General features: G+C 43.3%; 2 protein-coding genes across 7 annotated transcripts; both read right to left on the bottom strand.

Moving 5' to 3' along the window:
- Positions 1-1,814: 1,814 nt before the first annotated feature.
- Positions 1,815-4,784, bottom strand: LOC112936101 (putative B3 domain-containing protein LOC_Os07g12820). The gene is made up of 9 exons (XM_066311653.1): positions 4,742-4,784; positions 4,311-4,370; positions 3,311-3,369; positions 3,175-3,226; positions 2,915-3,100; positions 2,670-2,759; positions 2,426-2,589; positions 2,287-2,356; positions 1,815-2,187 (listed from the first exon to the last, which is right to left on the bottom strand). The coding sequence occupies exons 3-8, from the start codon at positions 3,365-3,367 to the stop codon at positions 2,306-2,308; spliced, it is 600 nt and encodes a 199-aa protein (XP_066167750.1). The 5' UTR covers positions 3,368-3,369; positions 4,311-4,370; positions 4,742-4,784; the 3' UTR covers positions 1,815-2,187; positions 2,287-2,305.
- A 2,678-nt stretch (positions 4,785-7,462) lies between these two features.
- Positions 7,463-12,636, bottom strand: LOC9270848 (uncharacterized). 6 transcript variants are annotated; one of them, XM_066311655.1, is made up of 13 exons: positions 12,073-12,636; positions 11,857-11,953; positions 11,447-11,536; positions 11,249-11,358; positions 10,888-11,170; positions 10,129-10,237; positions 9,955-10,017; positions 9,817-9,872; positions 9,384-9,440; positions 9,108-9,142; positions 8,693-8,782; positions 8,524-8,605; positions 7,463-7,615 (listed from the first exon to the last, which is right to left on the bottom strand). In XM_066311655.1, the coding sequence occupies exons 6-13, from the start codon at positions 10,156-10,158 to the stop codon at positions 7,606-7,608; spliced, it is 423 nt and encodes a 140-aa protein (XP_066167752.1). In that variant the 5' UTR covers positions 10,159-10,237; positions 10,888-11,170; positions 11,249-11,358; positions 11,447-11,536; positions 11,857-11,953; positions 12,073-12,636; the 3' UTR covers positions 7,463-7,605. The 6 variants fall into 6 exon arrangements, with proteins under 6 accessions (XP_066167752.1, XP_066167762.1, XP_066167764.1 ...); XM_066311665.1 differs by having other exon boundaries at positions 7,472-7,615; positions 8,524-8,625; XM_066311667.1 differs by having other exon boundaries at positions 7,472-7,615; positions 8,524-8,598.
- Between the last annotated feature and the right edge of the window lie 4,213 nt (positions 12,637-16,849).

Below are 16,849 nucleotides of genomic sequence, written 5' to 3'. Positions count from 1 at the left end.
AGGAGGCGACAACGAACGGCGACGGCGAGCGACGGACGGCGGGGTGCGCGGGGTGGACGAGGCGGCCCTTGACCTCGCAAGGCCAACGGCGGCAACGGAGCGGCGCGGCGACGGCACTAGCGATGGCTAGCGGTGGTTGGAGGCGGCGGTAAGCGGCAGCGTGTGGCTTGGCGTAGGGAGAGCGGTGCGGCGGCGGAGGGGGGCAACCGAGCGGCGGCCAGGATAGCTCCCACGACGGCGAAGCTAGCGGCGGCGAATGCACAGCGTGGCGGCCCTAGCTGCGACGGCGTGCGGCCGGAGCTCCGCAGCGAGCGGCGGACGGCAGGGTAAGCGACGCGGGCGCAGTGGAGAGCACGGGAGAGGGCGGCGAGTGGGGGAAAAGAGAGAGGAGTCTCAGGGGAGGCTTTTTATGGGCAAGGAAGGGACGGACGAGGCCGGGAGGCGGCCGGATTTCTCGCCGACGTGGGGGATGGAGAGAGAGAGTAGGGGGGATTCGAATTGAATCCCGCCCTTGCGGGCGCGCGCACGTGGGCGGGAGAAGGCGGGGCGTGGGGGTGGCGACGTGGGAGGCGTGTGGGCGCGGAGTGGGGGTGCGGGTGTGGAGGAAGTGGTGGCGTGGTGTGCGGGGTAGGCGGCGGCGGTTGCCGGCCGGCTGGAGGAGGAAGAAGGGGCCGACAGGTGGGCCCCACCTATCGGTGACCCAGAGGGAGGAGGGAGGGACGTGGGCCGGCGTGGGAGGAGTGGGCCGACGGCCCAAAGGAGGAAAAGAGGAAAAAGAAAAGAGGGGAAAAGGAAAAAAAGATTTTCATGGGATTTAAATAATGCACATGCTCATTTTTAATTGGTTAAAATTATTTCCAAGGCTCTGAAAATTCCACTAAAAATCATGTTAGCATATTTTGACATGTAGAACCCAAGAAAAATTCCACATGTCGATTCCGATTATTATTTGTATTTTTTTAATTTAGGGTTTCTCTCTTGCCTTTAAACAAATAATTTCTTGCAACAATTTATTAATTAAATTTTGGCTAGGGAGAATAACTTCAGGGCGTGACAACATGCCTCCTCAGGAAGGCAGCGTTCGCTTGGTCCGATGATGCGGAGCGCGCATTCCGGGCACTCCAACACACTATCACGTCTGCCCCAACACTGCAACTTCCAGATTTCGCGCAGCCCTTCATCATCGAGTGTGACGCGTCGAGTGCATGGTTTGGTGCCATCCTGCATCAAGGCGCTGGACCAGTGGCGTTTTTTAGTCGGCCGATAGCACCACGCCATCCTCGCCTTGCTGCTTATGAAAGGGAGCTCATTGGGTTGGTTCAAGCAGTTCGGCATTGGAGGCCATACGTCTGGTTGCCCATTTGTGGTACCTACCGACCAGCCAATGTGGTTCTATTGTGAGTGCATTATTTGTTCTCCAAAAATGCTCTCTTGTTGATCTATAGGCATTTTCCCAGATGTGCATCTCTTGTTCTCTTGTGGATGCATATTTGCAGGGAGCCATACTGTTTTCTTGCAGCAAGCCAAGTCTTGGTTGCAGACTTGCAGCAGAGGCAACGTGACTTGCAGCAGAGGCAACGTGATTATCTGAGTTTTGCCTAGAAACGGATAGGCGATGCAGTGATACACACCCCGCGGTTTTACCTGCACTAGATGCTGGGGCGCGCCATTGGCGCGCCGCCTGTGCACAATGCATCTGTGTAGGAACGACATGATGAGTTTTTTTTTTTTTTTTGTGCACCCTGCATATAATTGCACACGCATAGTATGTAACAGCGCGAAAATATCGAGCAGCTAGTGAACCATGGATGGTATAATACGAAGGACCGACGGGGCATTAAAGGGTATGGAACAGATACACATAGGCTGTCCATTGCATATAGCTACGACCAAAATAACTGATTACAGCACTGGAGATGTTGTTCGACCCTGGTGTCTAGTGAGAGGCACACATGCTAGCTTGGGTGCAATATTTACAAGGTAATTAGATGTCTATAGAAAGGCTATAAAGGGCGCTAATAATAAACATAGAAACAGGCTGGAGATATTTAGAAAGCCCTGGCAGAGTCACTTGGCGATAACAGGAGGATGACAGGTTGTAGCCGATGCATATTGCCTTCACAAGACATCTGCCGTTGCTTCCAGGCGATCTGTCTTGTAAAAGTGGAATATGCAAATTGTTCCAATCTGGAAGTTGTTGATTGTCACAAAACGGGTTCATCCCGATTTCAAGTTGTAGCATCTGTGGAGAACCATGGTGGATGAGGGGTGTCCAGGAATTCGTACCTTGATTTGTGCTGTCTTTTCATCGTGCAAGCGGTGCAATGTACTTCTTTGAAAATTCCTTTACTAAGTACTGGATAAAAACAGAACATTAGTTTTTAAGTGTATAGTGCAGAAAAGAGGAATGAGCTAGTGATTTTACCACTCTCCCTTCCTTCATGAATGTTGCATTTATGGCAGTCACATAAAATTTGTCTGAGGGCTGGAGGAATGGCGCAATATCTTTGATGTAGTTCTTGACTTCAGCTGATAACCTGATGTCCTTGGTGCAGAAACACATTTCGCTGATAGTGCGCCTGTTGTTGCCTGTTACAAGGGATGTGAATGAACATAGCAGTGTAGGTGAAAAGAGATGGTGATGAATATATTGAGAATATCAAGTGAACCATGTGTACTTGCAGAAGTGGATGTGCCATCATGTTTTAGCTTCCCTTTGATGCAGCATTGGATAGGCGAAGTAATTGTAGTGGCTTTCCCTGCAAGTGAAATAATGTTTTAAAAAAAAAGAAATTGACAAGAGTAGGTAATAAAGTTGATAGGCTAATGGATGCAGATATGGCAGTATACAGCAGGATGTTTTTTTTTTTTTTTGTTTTGCCAGGAGATGAGCTGTAAGATACGGTTCATTTACCTTGTGGGCTTGATGTGCGAAACGATTGTCTGGTCGGTTCAGAGTCTCTGGGTTTGTCTGGAACTGGGCATCTAAGATAACCGTCCTTTGCAAATATGATGAAATGCATCTTCGAGGTTGATAAAACCCTGAAAACGGCGGGCTCTTGAACCTGCAGACCAGTTGCTTCTATAAACTGGGCCCATCCTGCTGTCATGTACATGTTGTTAGATGCTTTCCTCAGTTCAATGTAGACCTTAAGGTGATGTGCTGTCACCAACTTTTTTGACCGTCCTTGAGTTCATATGCTTGCACAATTGCGGGTGGAATACACTGGCCAATAAAGAACATACATTAACATTGTTGTATATAGGATACTTTATATATTGAATAGGATAGTTTTGTCTTAGATTTTACCGCACAGTGCTGATTTGCCGCGGTCATCCAGATCGTGAAGAATGTTGGTGGATCCATAACTATGCAAAACAAGGTGCAGATTGAATCTGTGAATACATATTTATGTTGGGTTTTGTGTGTGTGTGTGTGTGTGTTTGCACGGGAAGATAAAGCAACGTCTGAGAAATCTAAGGATACAATAATAAGTAAAGGTGAAGAAGATTAGGCTAAGTGATGCATGCACTGCGGCTGACGATGAAGAAGAAGAGCCAATGGCTGCTATAGCAAGGTTTTAGGTACTTCTGATATATGTTTCTTTGTGAAGGTATTTAAACAGTAAGCATGATCTCTATGATATGAGGTTTAACAGAAGGAATAACTTTAAATTACAATTACACAGAGTGGGAACAAAATCATATATTGGTTAGAGGACTGGTCGGTAAGACCTTGCTATAAAGGTTGCAAACTGTGCTGTGATATTTTAAGATCCGTGTGGTATACTGATCATGTTTGGAGGACTTGAGCTTGTCTAAAAATAGTGATCACAGTAGAGGGGTAGCAACTGCTCTAATCGCCTCTGAGATTATTTTATTTATTCTAGCCTTAATTACTTTCGCATCGCTAGCTATAAACTATGTAATGATGGGCACCATAGTCTTTTGTGTTAACTTATAAGACATGTTAAATAGGCCTGCGTTACAATCGATGTATATGGATATGGTAATATATACGGTGATGTACCAGGAGAAATTTAATCAATATGTAAAACGATATTGATAGTGGAAAAAGATCGTATAGAACTTTGTGCATGACGAAGGCTGGGATCTAGAATAAATTTGCTAAGAAAAGGTATTAATATAACATATCCTTTTGTAGGCGCAAATAAAATAACAATTGATTTTGTTTGTTCTGGGTTTATAATTTTACACTTAGCAAGATTGTTTTCAGTTCATATCAGTATAGTATTTTTTTTTTATTGTCAGTGCCGTTATTCGTAGAAGACAACGGTAGTAAACTGTACCTGCAAATATGTTTGGTGATGAGAAACCGCGGGCAACTGCAGTGCATGGATTCCCTAATCCTGTGGCAGGAGAAATCATTTGGCAGTGAGTGAGGCCGTAAAAAACTGATAATTGCAAGAACCCAAAAATGTAATCAGAAGGGATCTTTATATTAGGCTAGGGTTCATATGGCAAAACATTTGTTTGCTCTATCTAGTGGATATGGATGGATTTGTGCATAGGAACCTAACAGTAAAGCTGGAGAACTCGGTTGACATGTGGGCACTTGGTGATGGCCGGCGTGTGGTGGTTGGAAATCGCAGAGCGAAGGGGTTGGAGGAGAAACAGCAAGCAATATAAACACAAATCAGAGGAAATGCTGTAGCTTTTTTTAGGGTTGGTGCGCCCCTCCCAGATGTCAGATCCAGTGGAGTAGCAGTAGCAACCCTACCAGAAAGACACCTTTTTAGATTGTGATCAGCCGTGAAGAAAGGAGATGACCGGAGAAGAGGACTCTGTTGAAACCAGCTAGGCAAATTTTCAGTAAAAAATCAAAGCAACAAATCAGCAGGGGAGAGGTTGTTAATGAGGTCCCTAAACCCTAGACCCTATGCAAATCTGAAATAGTTAAACTAAAAATCTTGCATGATAACTAAATGAATTGACCCTCCATTAGTTGGGTTTATTTAGCTACGCATAGTATATGCACATTCACGGATCATTGAACAAGTGGAAGTGGTCAAAAGGGGAAAATAGTGACGACATGTGACTCTCTTGTTAATATAAATTTGATACTATTTCGTGTGTCCTTTGGAGGTACTCAAAATGATTTTATTTTTAACATAAGAAGGTAGAGCAGCTCTACCCTATAGCCATTTTGTTGATAGAAATGAGAAGTTAGAATGTTACATGATTAAGGGGGAAATGGGAAAAGGAAAAAGAGATATAGAGGTGAGGGAACATACATTGATAGTAATTCATCCCGTTAGCATGCATTTCCATTGTTGTTTGGCCAGATTAAAACTGTTGATAAAACAGGAAAAGAAGAGAAAGCAAACAAGCTTGTAAGTGTAAAAATTATCAATAGGTCTCCCACCCTGGCCTATAGCATGTTGGAAGGCATTTCCAAAAACACCCTATTAGCATGTTAATGCACTGTAGTGAAGATCAGCATATAGCTGATTGCAATCCTGATATAATTTTTTCATCATACACAGCTTTTTCCCTTCGAAACACTTTGTTTTCTTTAGAAACTTATTATATACATGAACACGAATCTGCTCAACATAACAATTCCATAGGGAACCTAGCAACCCAATGAAAATAATACCAGCTTGTACAAAAACTGGTTATTATTGGATTAAGTTTAAATAAAGACCAATCCAGTACAACATTCAGTTCTGGTCTTTTCAATTATTTCTTATAGTTTTTTTTTTCTTTTGCACAATTCTGGAAATAATGGTACAAATCAAGGAAAAGAAACACATGGGATCCTCATGGTAAAATGGAAAATTAAGGTTCTAATTGAAATACATCAAGAACTACTGATTTGTTTGTTCTGACAGCTGGAAACATTAACCTATCAGCCTATAGGGCAGAAGAGAATACCTGAAAATAACTACAAAAATTGCAAAATAGGAGATGATGATTTTCAGTCTCAAGCATCTCATCATGTAACCAACACAAAGAACATCAACCTCACCTTTCATTGCCTCATTGGTGTCCTTATCCTAGCAACACAGAGACAATCCAAGTAAGATTATTTTAAGTTAGTCATAGTATAGTCAGAGGCTTCAGAGAATCAATTGAGAAGTTGCAACCTCAGAATTCAAGTAATAGGTTCAGCAGAATACTACAATGTTTATGTGGGTAACTGAGCCCGTAGAGTACAACAACATATATCAATAAATCCTGTATCTATTAACAGTCTGAATTTAACCTGTTTCTTTTTTAGCAAATTCAACTGATAAATAAATAGCTCTGCAAGTACTTCATGAAGGAAATCTTATGCCATCCCCCTTATCTAGAAAAAACATGTTAATTTTTTAAATCATGTACTACAAGCATTTTTAGGAACAGATAGTTGCAAATATTAAAGCTGAACATGATACACAGAGGAGAAACAATTTATGAACAACTATTACTCGATGCCCACTTCAAATTAGAATTGTGAATTTGGAAAGAACTTATTTGTAAGTCAAAATCATCTAAGCATTTTGCAACCCTGTGGAACAGTTGTACCATGCAGTTCTGAAACTGAACCTAGAGGCTTGTTTTTTCAGTTTTTCTTATCAGACAAAAAAAATTATACAGAAATCGAAAGCAGTTGCAAAGAGAGAATATCCAAAATCTACACCTTATCTGACAACTGCAGCAAACTGGTTTCATTATCATAAATACACACACACACACACACACACTCATTTCATCATTTGTCTGAAGCCCCAACTCCCTGTTCATATTTTCACATATTTATGTCAATTGTAGAATCCATTTATGTATTTATCAAATTGGAATTATGACAACAAATGTATTCAAACAAATTCCTGCTTCATAAATTCAGTTAACATAAAAAGGCAGCAGGAAGAGAAAAAGGAAAAATTGGTTCTACCTGTGTATAGGGAGGGGGATCAGATGTCCACACACGGTCATTGTTGACATCACTGCCGTTCAAGCGTGCTGGATCACCTCCACCAGAGAGCGATGAGAAGACCGCAAGGAGGCACGGTGGTCGTCCACGGAGAGTGGGGTCAGGAAGTTCATCAGGAATTTTTTTTAAAAACAATATGATTTTAATGGAAAATCGCAAAACTATAGATCAGTTAGGCGAAATCGCAAGTTTAGCACCCTGTCGAACAACCGCGGTTCGACAGGGATACCTATCGAACAACCACAGTTCGACAGGTACATGTCGAACTGCGTCAGTTCGACAGGGTAGGTGGTCCAAAAACAAATAAAAAATTACATGAACAGTATCACTACAATGCTAGGCAGGGACATATCGAACAGCCAAAGTTCGATAGGGTTGCGTGAACAGTGATGCTACAGTGCTCGCAGACACATATCGAACTGCCTTAGTTCGATAGGGTATTGTGAACAGTGTGCAACAGTGATTTTTCTCTTTTTTTGATTTTTTTAATCACCTGTCGAACTACCGCAGTTCGACAGGTACCCTATCGAACTGTGGTTGTTCGATAGGTACCTTGTCGAACCACGGTTGTTCGATAGGGTGCTAAACTTGCGATTTCGCCTAACTGACCTATAGTTTTGCGATTTTCCATTAAAATCATATTACTTTTAAAAAAAATTCCATCATCAGCTATAGCTGAAATAGATCATAAAAAAAGTAAGGTTATTGGCCAAGGCAACCCATAAATTGAACGCTGAAGATAAAGAACAATTGGTATTTATCATAACACATCTAGTTATTCTGTTCGTTCTGATGATGTAAACATCCAACCAAAACAATCTCATTCGTCCATTGGATCAAACTACATTATTCCTTAAAGACGAAGAGATAAGGAGGGGGCATGTACACAGATCATTGCGACAAAAAAGCAGATGGACCAGCTCCTTCATAGTTCGTATGCATCGATATGCTAAATGATCAAAGAGAAAAGCAGATGGAGCAGCTCCTTCAGTCAACTAACTGGTTTATCATGAGCCACCGGTTCAAATGTGCTATCAATGGGGCTCCTCCTATGTAATGGAAGCTGGAATAAACCGAGGACTTCACTTTGCAGGGACACCTCCACTTACCACACAAACTCAGGTCAATCTGCTTTTCAGACAAGCATGCTGAGAATCAGGCAAATGATTAAGCTCCAAGGCACCCATGGCAATACCGACCTTGATCATACAAGGAAACGTACATTAGCATGAAAAAGAATGAAGGAAGCATACATAACCAGTAATCATGAAGCATGGACACCCTATTTCCTCTCTCATCATCAACAAAAAAAAAACTCTTAACGCAAAGATTAATCCACTGAGATTAATCCAAGGTACCAATTTCAAGTTAAATAATCAATTGAGACCACATGAATCCTTCCACCCAAGTGCATGTATTATCCAGCTAATATAGTGGAGGTGTCAAGATTAACCAAATCAATTGGCAAGCTAATATGGAGAGAAGTCAATTGGCAATAAATAGAACCAGCTCATGAACATGAAAGGGCAAGCTCTGCTATGTAATTAACCAAATGAAGGCACACAAGCAAGAATCAACCTTACCTTGCTAGAATCGTCATAAGAAGGATATGCAACCTTTGTTTCATACAAGAATTACCTTCCCCTCTGAACCACCATCTTTTGCCTCAGTAAACAAACGGAATCCTAAATGTAAGTCGGATTCAGCGCAAAATCTAGTGATGTAAAGAAATGAGATTTTTTTTATACTTACCATTTTTACAGTCAAATATTGTCCATGGAGAAGGTGCAATAACATCAGATGCCATAGGATCGTTATGGACAGAAGAAAATACAGTCCAACCTGGTAGAATATTTTGCACAGAACAGTAAAAATAAGGAAAACAATGACAGTAAAGAGACACAGGTTTTATTGTTTGACATGTTAAAGAAATAAAGATAGTTAATTGAATCACTAAAAGTAGTACTATAATTTCGTCTTGCTCCCTTAATTTAAGAATATTTACTCAACTTTGCCATTTTACAGCCTCCAAGAAGAAACTTTTACTATCACTTTCAATATTCATATGTTGATTATTTTATGTGAAAATGATTAGAAAAACTTAACTATAACATTTCTAGAATTTTGTTTATTCTAGAGAGGGAGTACATTATAAGACGATAGTTACCTATTGAGTGCATGCGGTTACTGCAGCGGCTTAGCCTGCAAAGATATAGCCACAGATTAGCCAATAGAACAAGGACAGTTGGGTACTTTTTTATTATAATTAAACATCAACCCAAGTGATGAAGAAAATGAAACTTCTATCCAAATATGTACAACAGAGGATGGAGCATAGGACTGTAGAGGCTAGCAGTCAAACTCAGAACAAAGCATCAGTCATATGATTAATTATATTTTTACAAAAAAAGAAAAGAAAAGAAAAGGTGATGTATAAAATTACATATAGGCATCATTGTTCTCTTGTAACTTGAAAGCACGAGCATGTGCTGCATCCCATCTAAAAACAGTAAAAACTATTTAGTTCAATGATTCAATCTAAAGTAAATGATCTCATGGCATTTCATACAGCCATAACTACTGATTGTTTCCAGCACTAACAAGAGGAGGCCTTTCAAAAAAGAGGGCTAGCACAATGGTAGATAATTTGGAAATTTTATGAAATGTGTGCCAAACATTTGACAGTAGCCTTTAGAATCTACATACTGTTTTCAATGAAAAAGATACAAAAAGAGGAAAAACTTTATAAACTGAAAAAGAAAAGAAAAGGATGAGTCTAACAGTAAGAGCATTTCTCAATAAATAAACAGTGCATGAATCTCCAGTCCATTGCTAAGTAATTGACAAAATAAAGATTGATCTGCATAGCAGCTTACCTAAAAGCTTGCCATCTTGTATGTGAACAGCTAACAAGTTCATCCTTTCTTGGGGGCTGCTCACATGACAGACATCATGTTAGTGCTTTTTTGAACATAATGATTGTGTGAAATAAAATAAATAAGAAAAACTCCAACCTTTAAGGCAGATTCCATTGTCCTGATCCACCTAGCAGCTTTTTCTGAACTTCGAGCACCCAACTGAAAAGCATTGGCTGATGACAGTCAGGCTAGCTAACAATATTTTTAGGTCCATTTGGCACAGATGACATCGCACCCCACCAGCATGTGCCAAATAGAACAATAATTTACCTCCCTGGAAGTATCAGCACCAAAATTCATCTGTGGATCAGGCCATCGTCGATGACGGAGCAGCTGATCTTCTACTCGAACTCCAATACCGTAAAGTCAGTGACTTGCACTGAAAAACAAATAAATCTAGAAGTTGTAAAACAGCATGCTAAATTTTTTACCAGAAAGAGTTGTGACTTCTTAGGGACAAATGCAGTAGTACAATTTTATTAATTGCAACCTAAATCCTCCTTTACCTCACAGCAGAATAAATAATCAATGGCAATATATTTTGTTCCTCTGAATCAGTATGTGGGTAAATGCACTACCCGGTAATAATCCGCACATATTTACTAACCCACACGTCATGGTTACTGAAACATCCAGCAACTGATTTCACAGTAGATTACTTAAAAAGAGGACACTAAAGTGAAAATCCTCATCCAGTCCCAAGTCCCAAAAAAAAACTAAGACTGACATAGTCAACATAATGCAAAAAAAAAAAAACAGTGATAATCCTCATCCAGTCCCAAGTCCCAACTAAAGCGAATGAACTGAAAAAAGCTATGAAGCAGTTGCTACACTCATTGTTCCTGCTGATAAAAATAAGCTAATTGCTCTATTCCCATTTAGTATCACCTGATTCTACAGCTCCGCACGGCCAATCCACACAAGACAAGCCCAATTCGAAACAACACTAACCGTCGAATCCTAACTTACTAAGGGCAGTAGCAGTCGCAAGACCTGTGTACTGGGGAAAGGGGAACACGGGGCACATACCAGCTGGGGGATGGCCTTGGGGTTTGACATGTTGCTAGCGTCCGTTGGCAGCAGAGGGATGCGCAGAGGAGTGGAAGTGGGCCAGCGCGTTGCGATTGGGGAGTGGGTGCAGGAGCAGTTCCTTTGTGAATTCCTTCTCCTCAACTGAATAATCCAGAAATATGTAAGGAGCGAGATGAGGGAGCAAGAGGACTGACCTGAGATGCTATTCCTAGACGTCGTTGCTCAGCGCTGCCAGTCCTCCCTTGACCACATCCGCCTGGTGGCCGCCGCCATCCGCGATCTGCGACCACATCTAAATTCATGAAATTTATACATAATGAATCACGAAATCCCATGGATGTAGTTTGATTAAACTAACCTGAGAACCCCATGGAATGTTTCAAGGTTTGTTTCTTTGAAACACTGATTTTCGTGAAGCCCGTGGACTAAATGGCACCTTTTTCGACAACTCGATTCATATAGAGCAATCTAAAGCAAAGAACTTCTAGTAAACGATCAATTTAGGCACAATAAAAAAACCATCATCAGAATTTACTTGTGCTTTTGGTTATAGTACCTTGCTGAAAAGACATGATAATTTCCTGCAAGATCATCATGCTATAGTTGTATGTCCTTTTAATTCAGAGAACCAAGAGAGCAGATTTACCTTAAAAACACACAAACAAAGCAACATACTATCAGAAGAAGAGTAGCAATTAGTTTTTTTAGGTTACTAAAAGGATAAATATACATAAACAGTAGGAAAATAATTAAAAACCTTGCAACTACATTTTTTGTGCCTTTAAAATCACAACAGCATTTAGATAAGTACCGCACTTCATATATAGTAAAAATGAACTTGATCTTACCATAAACGAAAAGGAACAACTTTAATTAATATCCAAGGATAAGGCATGACTATTAATCCTACTGTTAAGATTACATGTATTCGTACCGAACCATTCAGTCAAGAAAAATGTAGCTAACCTATTGCTGGGTGCTCACTGCAGAAGCATAAGCAAGTCTAGAGAGCTGACTACAAAAGGCTTCCTTGCCCTAGCACATGGAAGATTCTTTTTCCATACTGCATAAGTGCATCAGCCATCAGGGGGAAAACAATTCAAATCAAAGGCAAAACACTATATCTTTAGAGGTAAAATTATCAAAGATCTAGCCCTAAACCAACACAAGGAGTTCTTTTACCTCTACCGGCAGGAAAAACCTTGACTGCCCGACGGCGGCAGCAGCAACAGAGACTTTTCACCGCCGAGGCCGACGCCGTCGCCCAATCCGCCGAGGTTGAGCTCCGTGTGGCGCGGCCGAGCTCCTCGTCACATCCGCCGGTCAGATCGACGTCTCCCGACCACATGGAGTCCGGATCCGGACGCCGGCGGCCGGAGGAGGCACTTGGCAGCGGCGGCGCTCGAGATGGCTGCTCGCCTCGATGATGGCGACGGCGCTCGGAGACAGCGTCGCGGCAGCGGCGGCGGAAATGGATGCGGCGGCAGCAGAGGTGGACGCGACCGAGGCGGCTGCGGTGGACGCGGCGGCGGCGGAGGTGGACGCGGCGAAGGCGGCTGCGGTGGACGCGGCGACGGCGGCGGAAGTGGACGCGGCGGTGGAGGAGAGGTGGACCCGCCCGAGGCGGCTGCGGTGGACGCGGCGGCGGCGGCGGCAGTAGACGCGGTGGCGCGAGGGGGAGACGGAGGTGGCAGCGCGTGGCGGCGACGGCGGCGAGAGAGCGGAGGGAGAGGGTGAGAGAGAGACAAGAGGGAGAAGGGGGCGACGGCGGACAGGGTTTGGCGAGTTAGGGTTAGGGGTATAGCAGGCCAAACGGGCGGCCCGGCCCAGCACGACACGGCACGCCGACGGCACGGCCCGTTAGGCACGGCTCCTGTAGCGGGCCGTGCCGTGCCGGCCCACGTGCCAAGGCCACGGCCCAAGCACGGCCCAAGAAGGTGCTGGGCCGTGCCGGGCCGGCACGGCTACTGTAGTGGCACGTGGGCTGGTAGCCGGCCCACTAGTACATGTGGCCCATAAAAATTGAAATTTGAGGGGAAAAAAAGAAAAAAGGCAGAAAAAACATAATATAAAGGAAAAAATGATAAATATAGGATAAATGTGAGGAAAATTTAGGAAATATATCATAAAATATATGGTACAAATAGGATAAAATGTGGAAAAAAATAAAAAATATGAGAAATATATGGGAAAAATTAGAAAATCGTAGGAAAAATAAATGGGCCGGTGGGCCGTGCCGTGCCGGCACGCTACAGTAAACGTGCCGTGCCGTGCCAGCCCACGGGCTGAGGCATCGGCCCAAACACGGCACGGGATAACGGGCCGTGCCGGCACGGCCCACAAGCTGGCGTGCCGTGCCGGGCCTGGGCCGGCTACAGTACTACCGTGCTCGGGCCGGCCCGGCTTGGCACGGCCCATTTGGCCAGGTATAGTTAGGGGCGTTATTTTTAGGAAAAAACCCTATACTTTTATCATTTTACATATAGGTCCCTATCCGCGATTTTTCCTATCTAAACACTGTCTGTGAGGGGCTCATATGTAATTACAGAAAAATGGAGGGCTTTTTAGAAAAAAATACCACCCCGCGCACTGTTCCAATCCGACGTGGCACGCGCATATGTCCCGATTTCGCTTAAGGCCTTCTTTGATTAGGCTTATAAGCCAACTTATCTATATCTATATCTATATCTATATCTATATCTATATATCTATACTAATATAAAAAGGAGGAGTTGCCCCCCTCCAATTCTACTGGTGAAATCACCCGGATCGATCCCTATCGTTCATCCGCATATTTCCTGATCCGTACCGTCCATCCGCATATCCTCCTCATCTCCACGCGCAAAGAGCCGAAGACCACGCGCGATGACCGCGCCGAAGACCACACAATTCGCGCGCGATGACCACGCGCGACTCGCGCTCCTCCTCCTCGCGTGTGCTATTTCCGCCACCACGCGCCGCTCTTCCTCGCTCCTCCCCCTCGCGTGTACTGCTGCCGCCGTCTCACTCCACAGCTGCCCCCGCCAACGCGAGTCGCTCCTCCTCCCTCCTCCTCGCATGTACTGCCGCCGCCGCTGGAGCCATGGATTCCCCATTTGCCGGAGGCGGAGCCAAGGTCGTCCCCCTTCTTCCACCGCCGTGGCACTCCACCGTTGCCCCCGCCGGAGCCCCGCCGAGGTGGTTCCCCCCTTCCGTCGGAGCCCCGCCCGGGATTGCCCCCGACGGCACCAGGGTGGTCTGCCCTTCCGCCAGACCCACTGTCTCACCCATATCGTCGTCGATGTCGGCTCGCCGGATTCCTTCACGACTGTGCGACCATGACTCCGGATTGGCCTCTGTCGTCTACCACGCTGCCCCTCCCCTCCCCCTCCCCCTCCCCCTCGCTCAACACCCATGCCCCCGTCTCTGCGAGAATGTCGTCTTGCCTTGTGGAGGGAGGGCAGCAATCTAATCCAAGCGAGATGGGATGGAATCCTGCCACAAGGGAGCCCCAGCGATGGTGATTGTTGGGAGGCCTAAACCCTAAGAAAAGCTTCAGAATGGATCTCCTTTCAGTGATGCAGGTACAAATACCTTCCTCCCTCCCTCCCAAATTCCGTGATAATCACTACTCCTGAGTTGAGTGATTTTCGGATTGCGAGTACGCACGCATGGCTACCTAGGACTATGCGACCGGGTGTCGTGCGGCGCCGCAACCACCCGCCAACTACACTCGCCTGACTACGCCTCTCCACCACGCGCGACGGCGCGACTCGGTCCTCATCTCCACCCCGCGTCGCTTGGTTTGGCAAAACAATATTGTCACGTCACCGGCACTTAGCGTGGCAGAAAGGTTCATATTTGAAAGTAAGTTTTGGGAAGGTTCATTTTTAAAATTAAAAATTAAAAGGTTCAATAAATGAAAAAAAACTCAGATTGGTCATAATATTTCTGACGAGCACTGAGCCTTCCAGTATGATTAGTCCAATTCCCTGTTGTAGTACCTTGGAGTTGTATGTCTGTGTCATGCTCAAGCAGCTTGACTGTTCAGCTCATCCAATTTTCAGATGATCTTAACGAATGACCGTTGCAGGGTAGAGGCATAAAAAGAACAAACAATAATTTTGTTTTTAAGATAACTCAAAAGAATATTTAGTGAAAATTTATTGCGGGTGAATATGTTAGGATCATGAGTTCCCCGTCTTAAATTCCCTCGCCGCACCAGGTGTGCCCCTTTTCAATCACTGGTACAAGGTGAGAAGAAGGATTATAAATCGTTCGCCGCGTACCTTCCCTTATACTGCTGGACTGAAATGACAGAAGTTGAACTCAATAGACATTTTTTTTTGCTTTCAGTTATATATTTATGTAATTAACAATCTTTTCAATTCAATAGTTGATAAAGAGCAAGAATGTTCATAAAATATGATTATGCACTGGTTCCGACATTTTATTACACTTCCTAATTTTTAAATGTAATTTATGTTTTATACGTGCCTTGCACGTACACAACTTCTAGTAAGCCAAAAAGTCTAAGTCTAAACAAACAAGCGGCTTTTTCGTTTGGCTTTTTTGAAGCCATAAGCCACTCTAACACTATTAAGCCAAAAGGTAGGTTGGAAAAACTTTTTTGGCTTATGTGAGGTAGATGCATGACTCCACCATTAAACTTAAGACATTAATCCACCGGCTTATAAATCATATAAGCCAATAAGCTGACTTAAAAGTCTAAGGGGCTGTTTGGTTCACATACTAACATTATCTAGACTTACCATACTTTCTTAGCTAAATTTGCTAAAGCTGAGGCCATCAAAATCCAAGCCACACTCTAGCCACCAAAATGAAACCATGCCACACTTTTTAGAGTCACTTACATGTGGGACCTAGATTACAAAAGAGGAATCTTACCACATTTGTGGGAGCTAACCAAACACTCACCTCACATGGTCAAACTTGTTTAACCTCAAGTGTGGCAAAGTGTGGTAACTTATGGCCATCAACCAAACAGCCCCTAAGCCAATAAACCTAAGCCTAAACAAATAGGGCCTAAACAAGGCAAAGCCATCATTCCTACACTGTTTCCTGGAAGGTGCAAAACCTGAGTTTCCTGCATGGTCATAAATTTTCTTGGCTCATGAACACGCTGTGAGCCTGTGAGTGTGAGATCGTGTTCTTTTCTGCCTATCACCAGATTAATAGATTATTGCCGTGTATTACTTGCTCCATGCCTCTAAAGATATATTTTCGAAAAGTTCTCTTTAGTACTCCCTCCATCCCAAAATGTTTGACGCCGTTGATTTTTTTAAATATGTTTAACCATTCGTCTTATTCAAAAATTTAAGTAATTATCAATTCTTTTCCTATCATTTGATTTATTGTTAAATATACTTTTATGTATACATATAGTTTTACATATTTCACAAAAGTTTTTAATAAGACGAACGGTCAAACATGTTTAAAAAAGTCAACGGCGTCAAATATTTAGGGAAGGAGGGAGTATATTGCTTGTTATTTCAAATCCTCGTGTTCACGAATAATCTATTAAGAATGTTACCACATGTTTTCTCAGAAATCAGCACTCACAAATTTAGTCATGTTTGTGATGGAGGAATTTTGGTGGCGAAAATTCGATTTTATTCCCTTGTTCCAAACAGAGGCTTTGGTGTGTGTCACTGCCTCTCGATCGAACGTCTTACCTAAAGGCTGATTCAATTAGGCCTTCTAAGCTAGTGAGATGATGCAAGATGCCATTTGCAATTTCAAGTATTACTCGAAGATAGTAAGCTTGCAAGGAGCGTGTAGAGAATTATGAGACGCCTCACAACCCAACATGGTTATGGGGCGACTGTATTTATATATCCAATACAATAAAGATTACAACAAACTCTTAAATAAGAGTCATGTACAAATATAAATGATATTTATACTATACAAATATAATCTAACTCTAATACTCGCCCCGCAGACGAAGCGGGAGATG

Source organism: Oryza sativa, chromosome 1, assembly GCF_034140825.1.
Source record: "Oryza sativa Japonica Group chromosome 1, ASM3414082v1".
NCBI lineage: Eukaryota > Viridiplantae > Streptophyta > Magnoliopsida > Poales > Poaceae > Oryza > Oryza sativa.
This window is presented reverse-complemented; position numbering and strand designations above follow the sequence as displayed.

Bases quoted from the DNA above. Each gene is read 5' to 3' on its own strand.
- LOC112936101 (XM_066311653.1), bottom strand. From the start codon at position 3,367: ATGGATCCACCAACATTCTTCACGATCTGGATGACCGCGGCAAATCAG. The intron at 3,101-3,174 runs GTTGGTGACAGC...ACATGACAGCAG, and splicing joins ACTCAAGGACGGTCAAAAAA to GATGGGCCCAGTTTATAGAA. The intron at 2,357-2,425 runs GTAAAATCACTA...GTTTTTATCCAG, and splicing joins TCATGAAGGAAGGGAGAGTG to TACTTAGTAAAGGAATTTTC.
- LOC9270848 (XM_066311654.1), bottom strand. From the start codon at position 10,158: ATGAATTTTGGTGCTGATACTTCCAGGGAG. The intron at 9,873-9,954 runs GTTGGAGTTTTT...TCATGTGAGCAG, and splicing joins CAATGGAATCTGCCTTAAAG to CCCCCAAGAAAGGATGAACT. The intron at 8,783-9,107 runs GTAACTATCGTC...ATATTCTACCAG, and splicing joins TAACCGCATGCACTCAATAG to GTTGGACTGTATTTTCTTCT.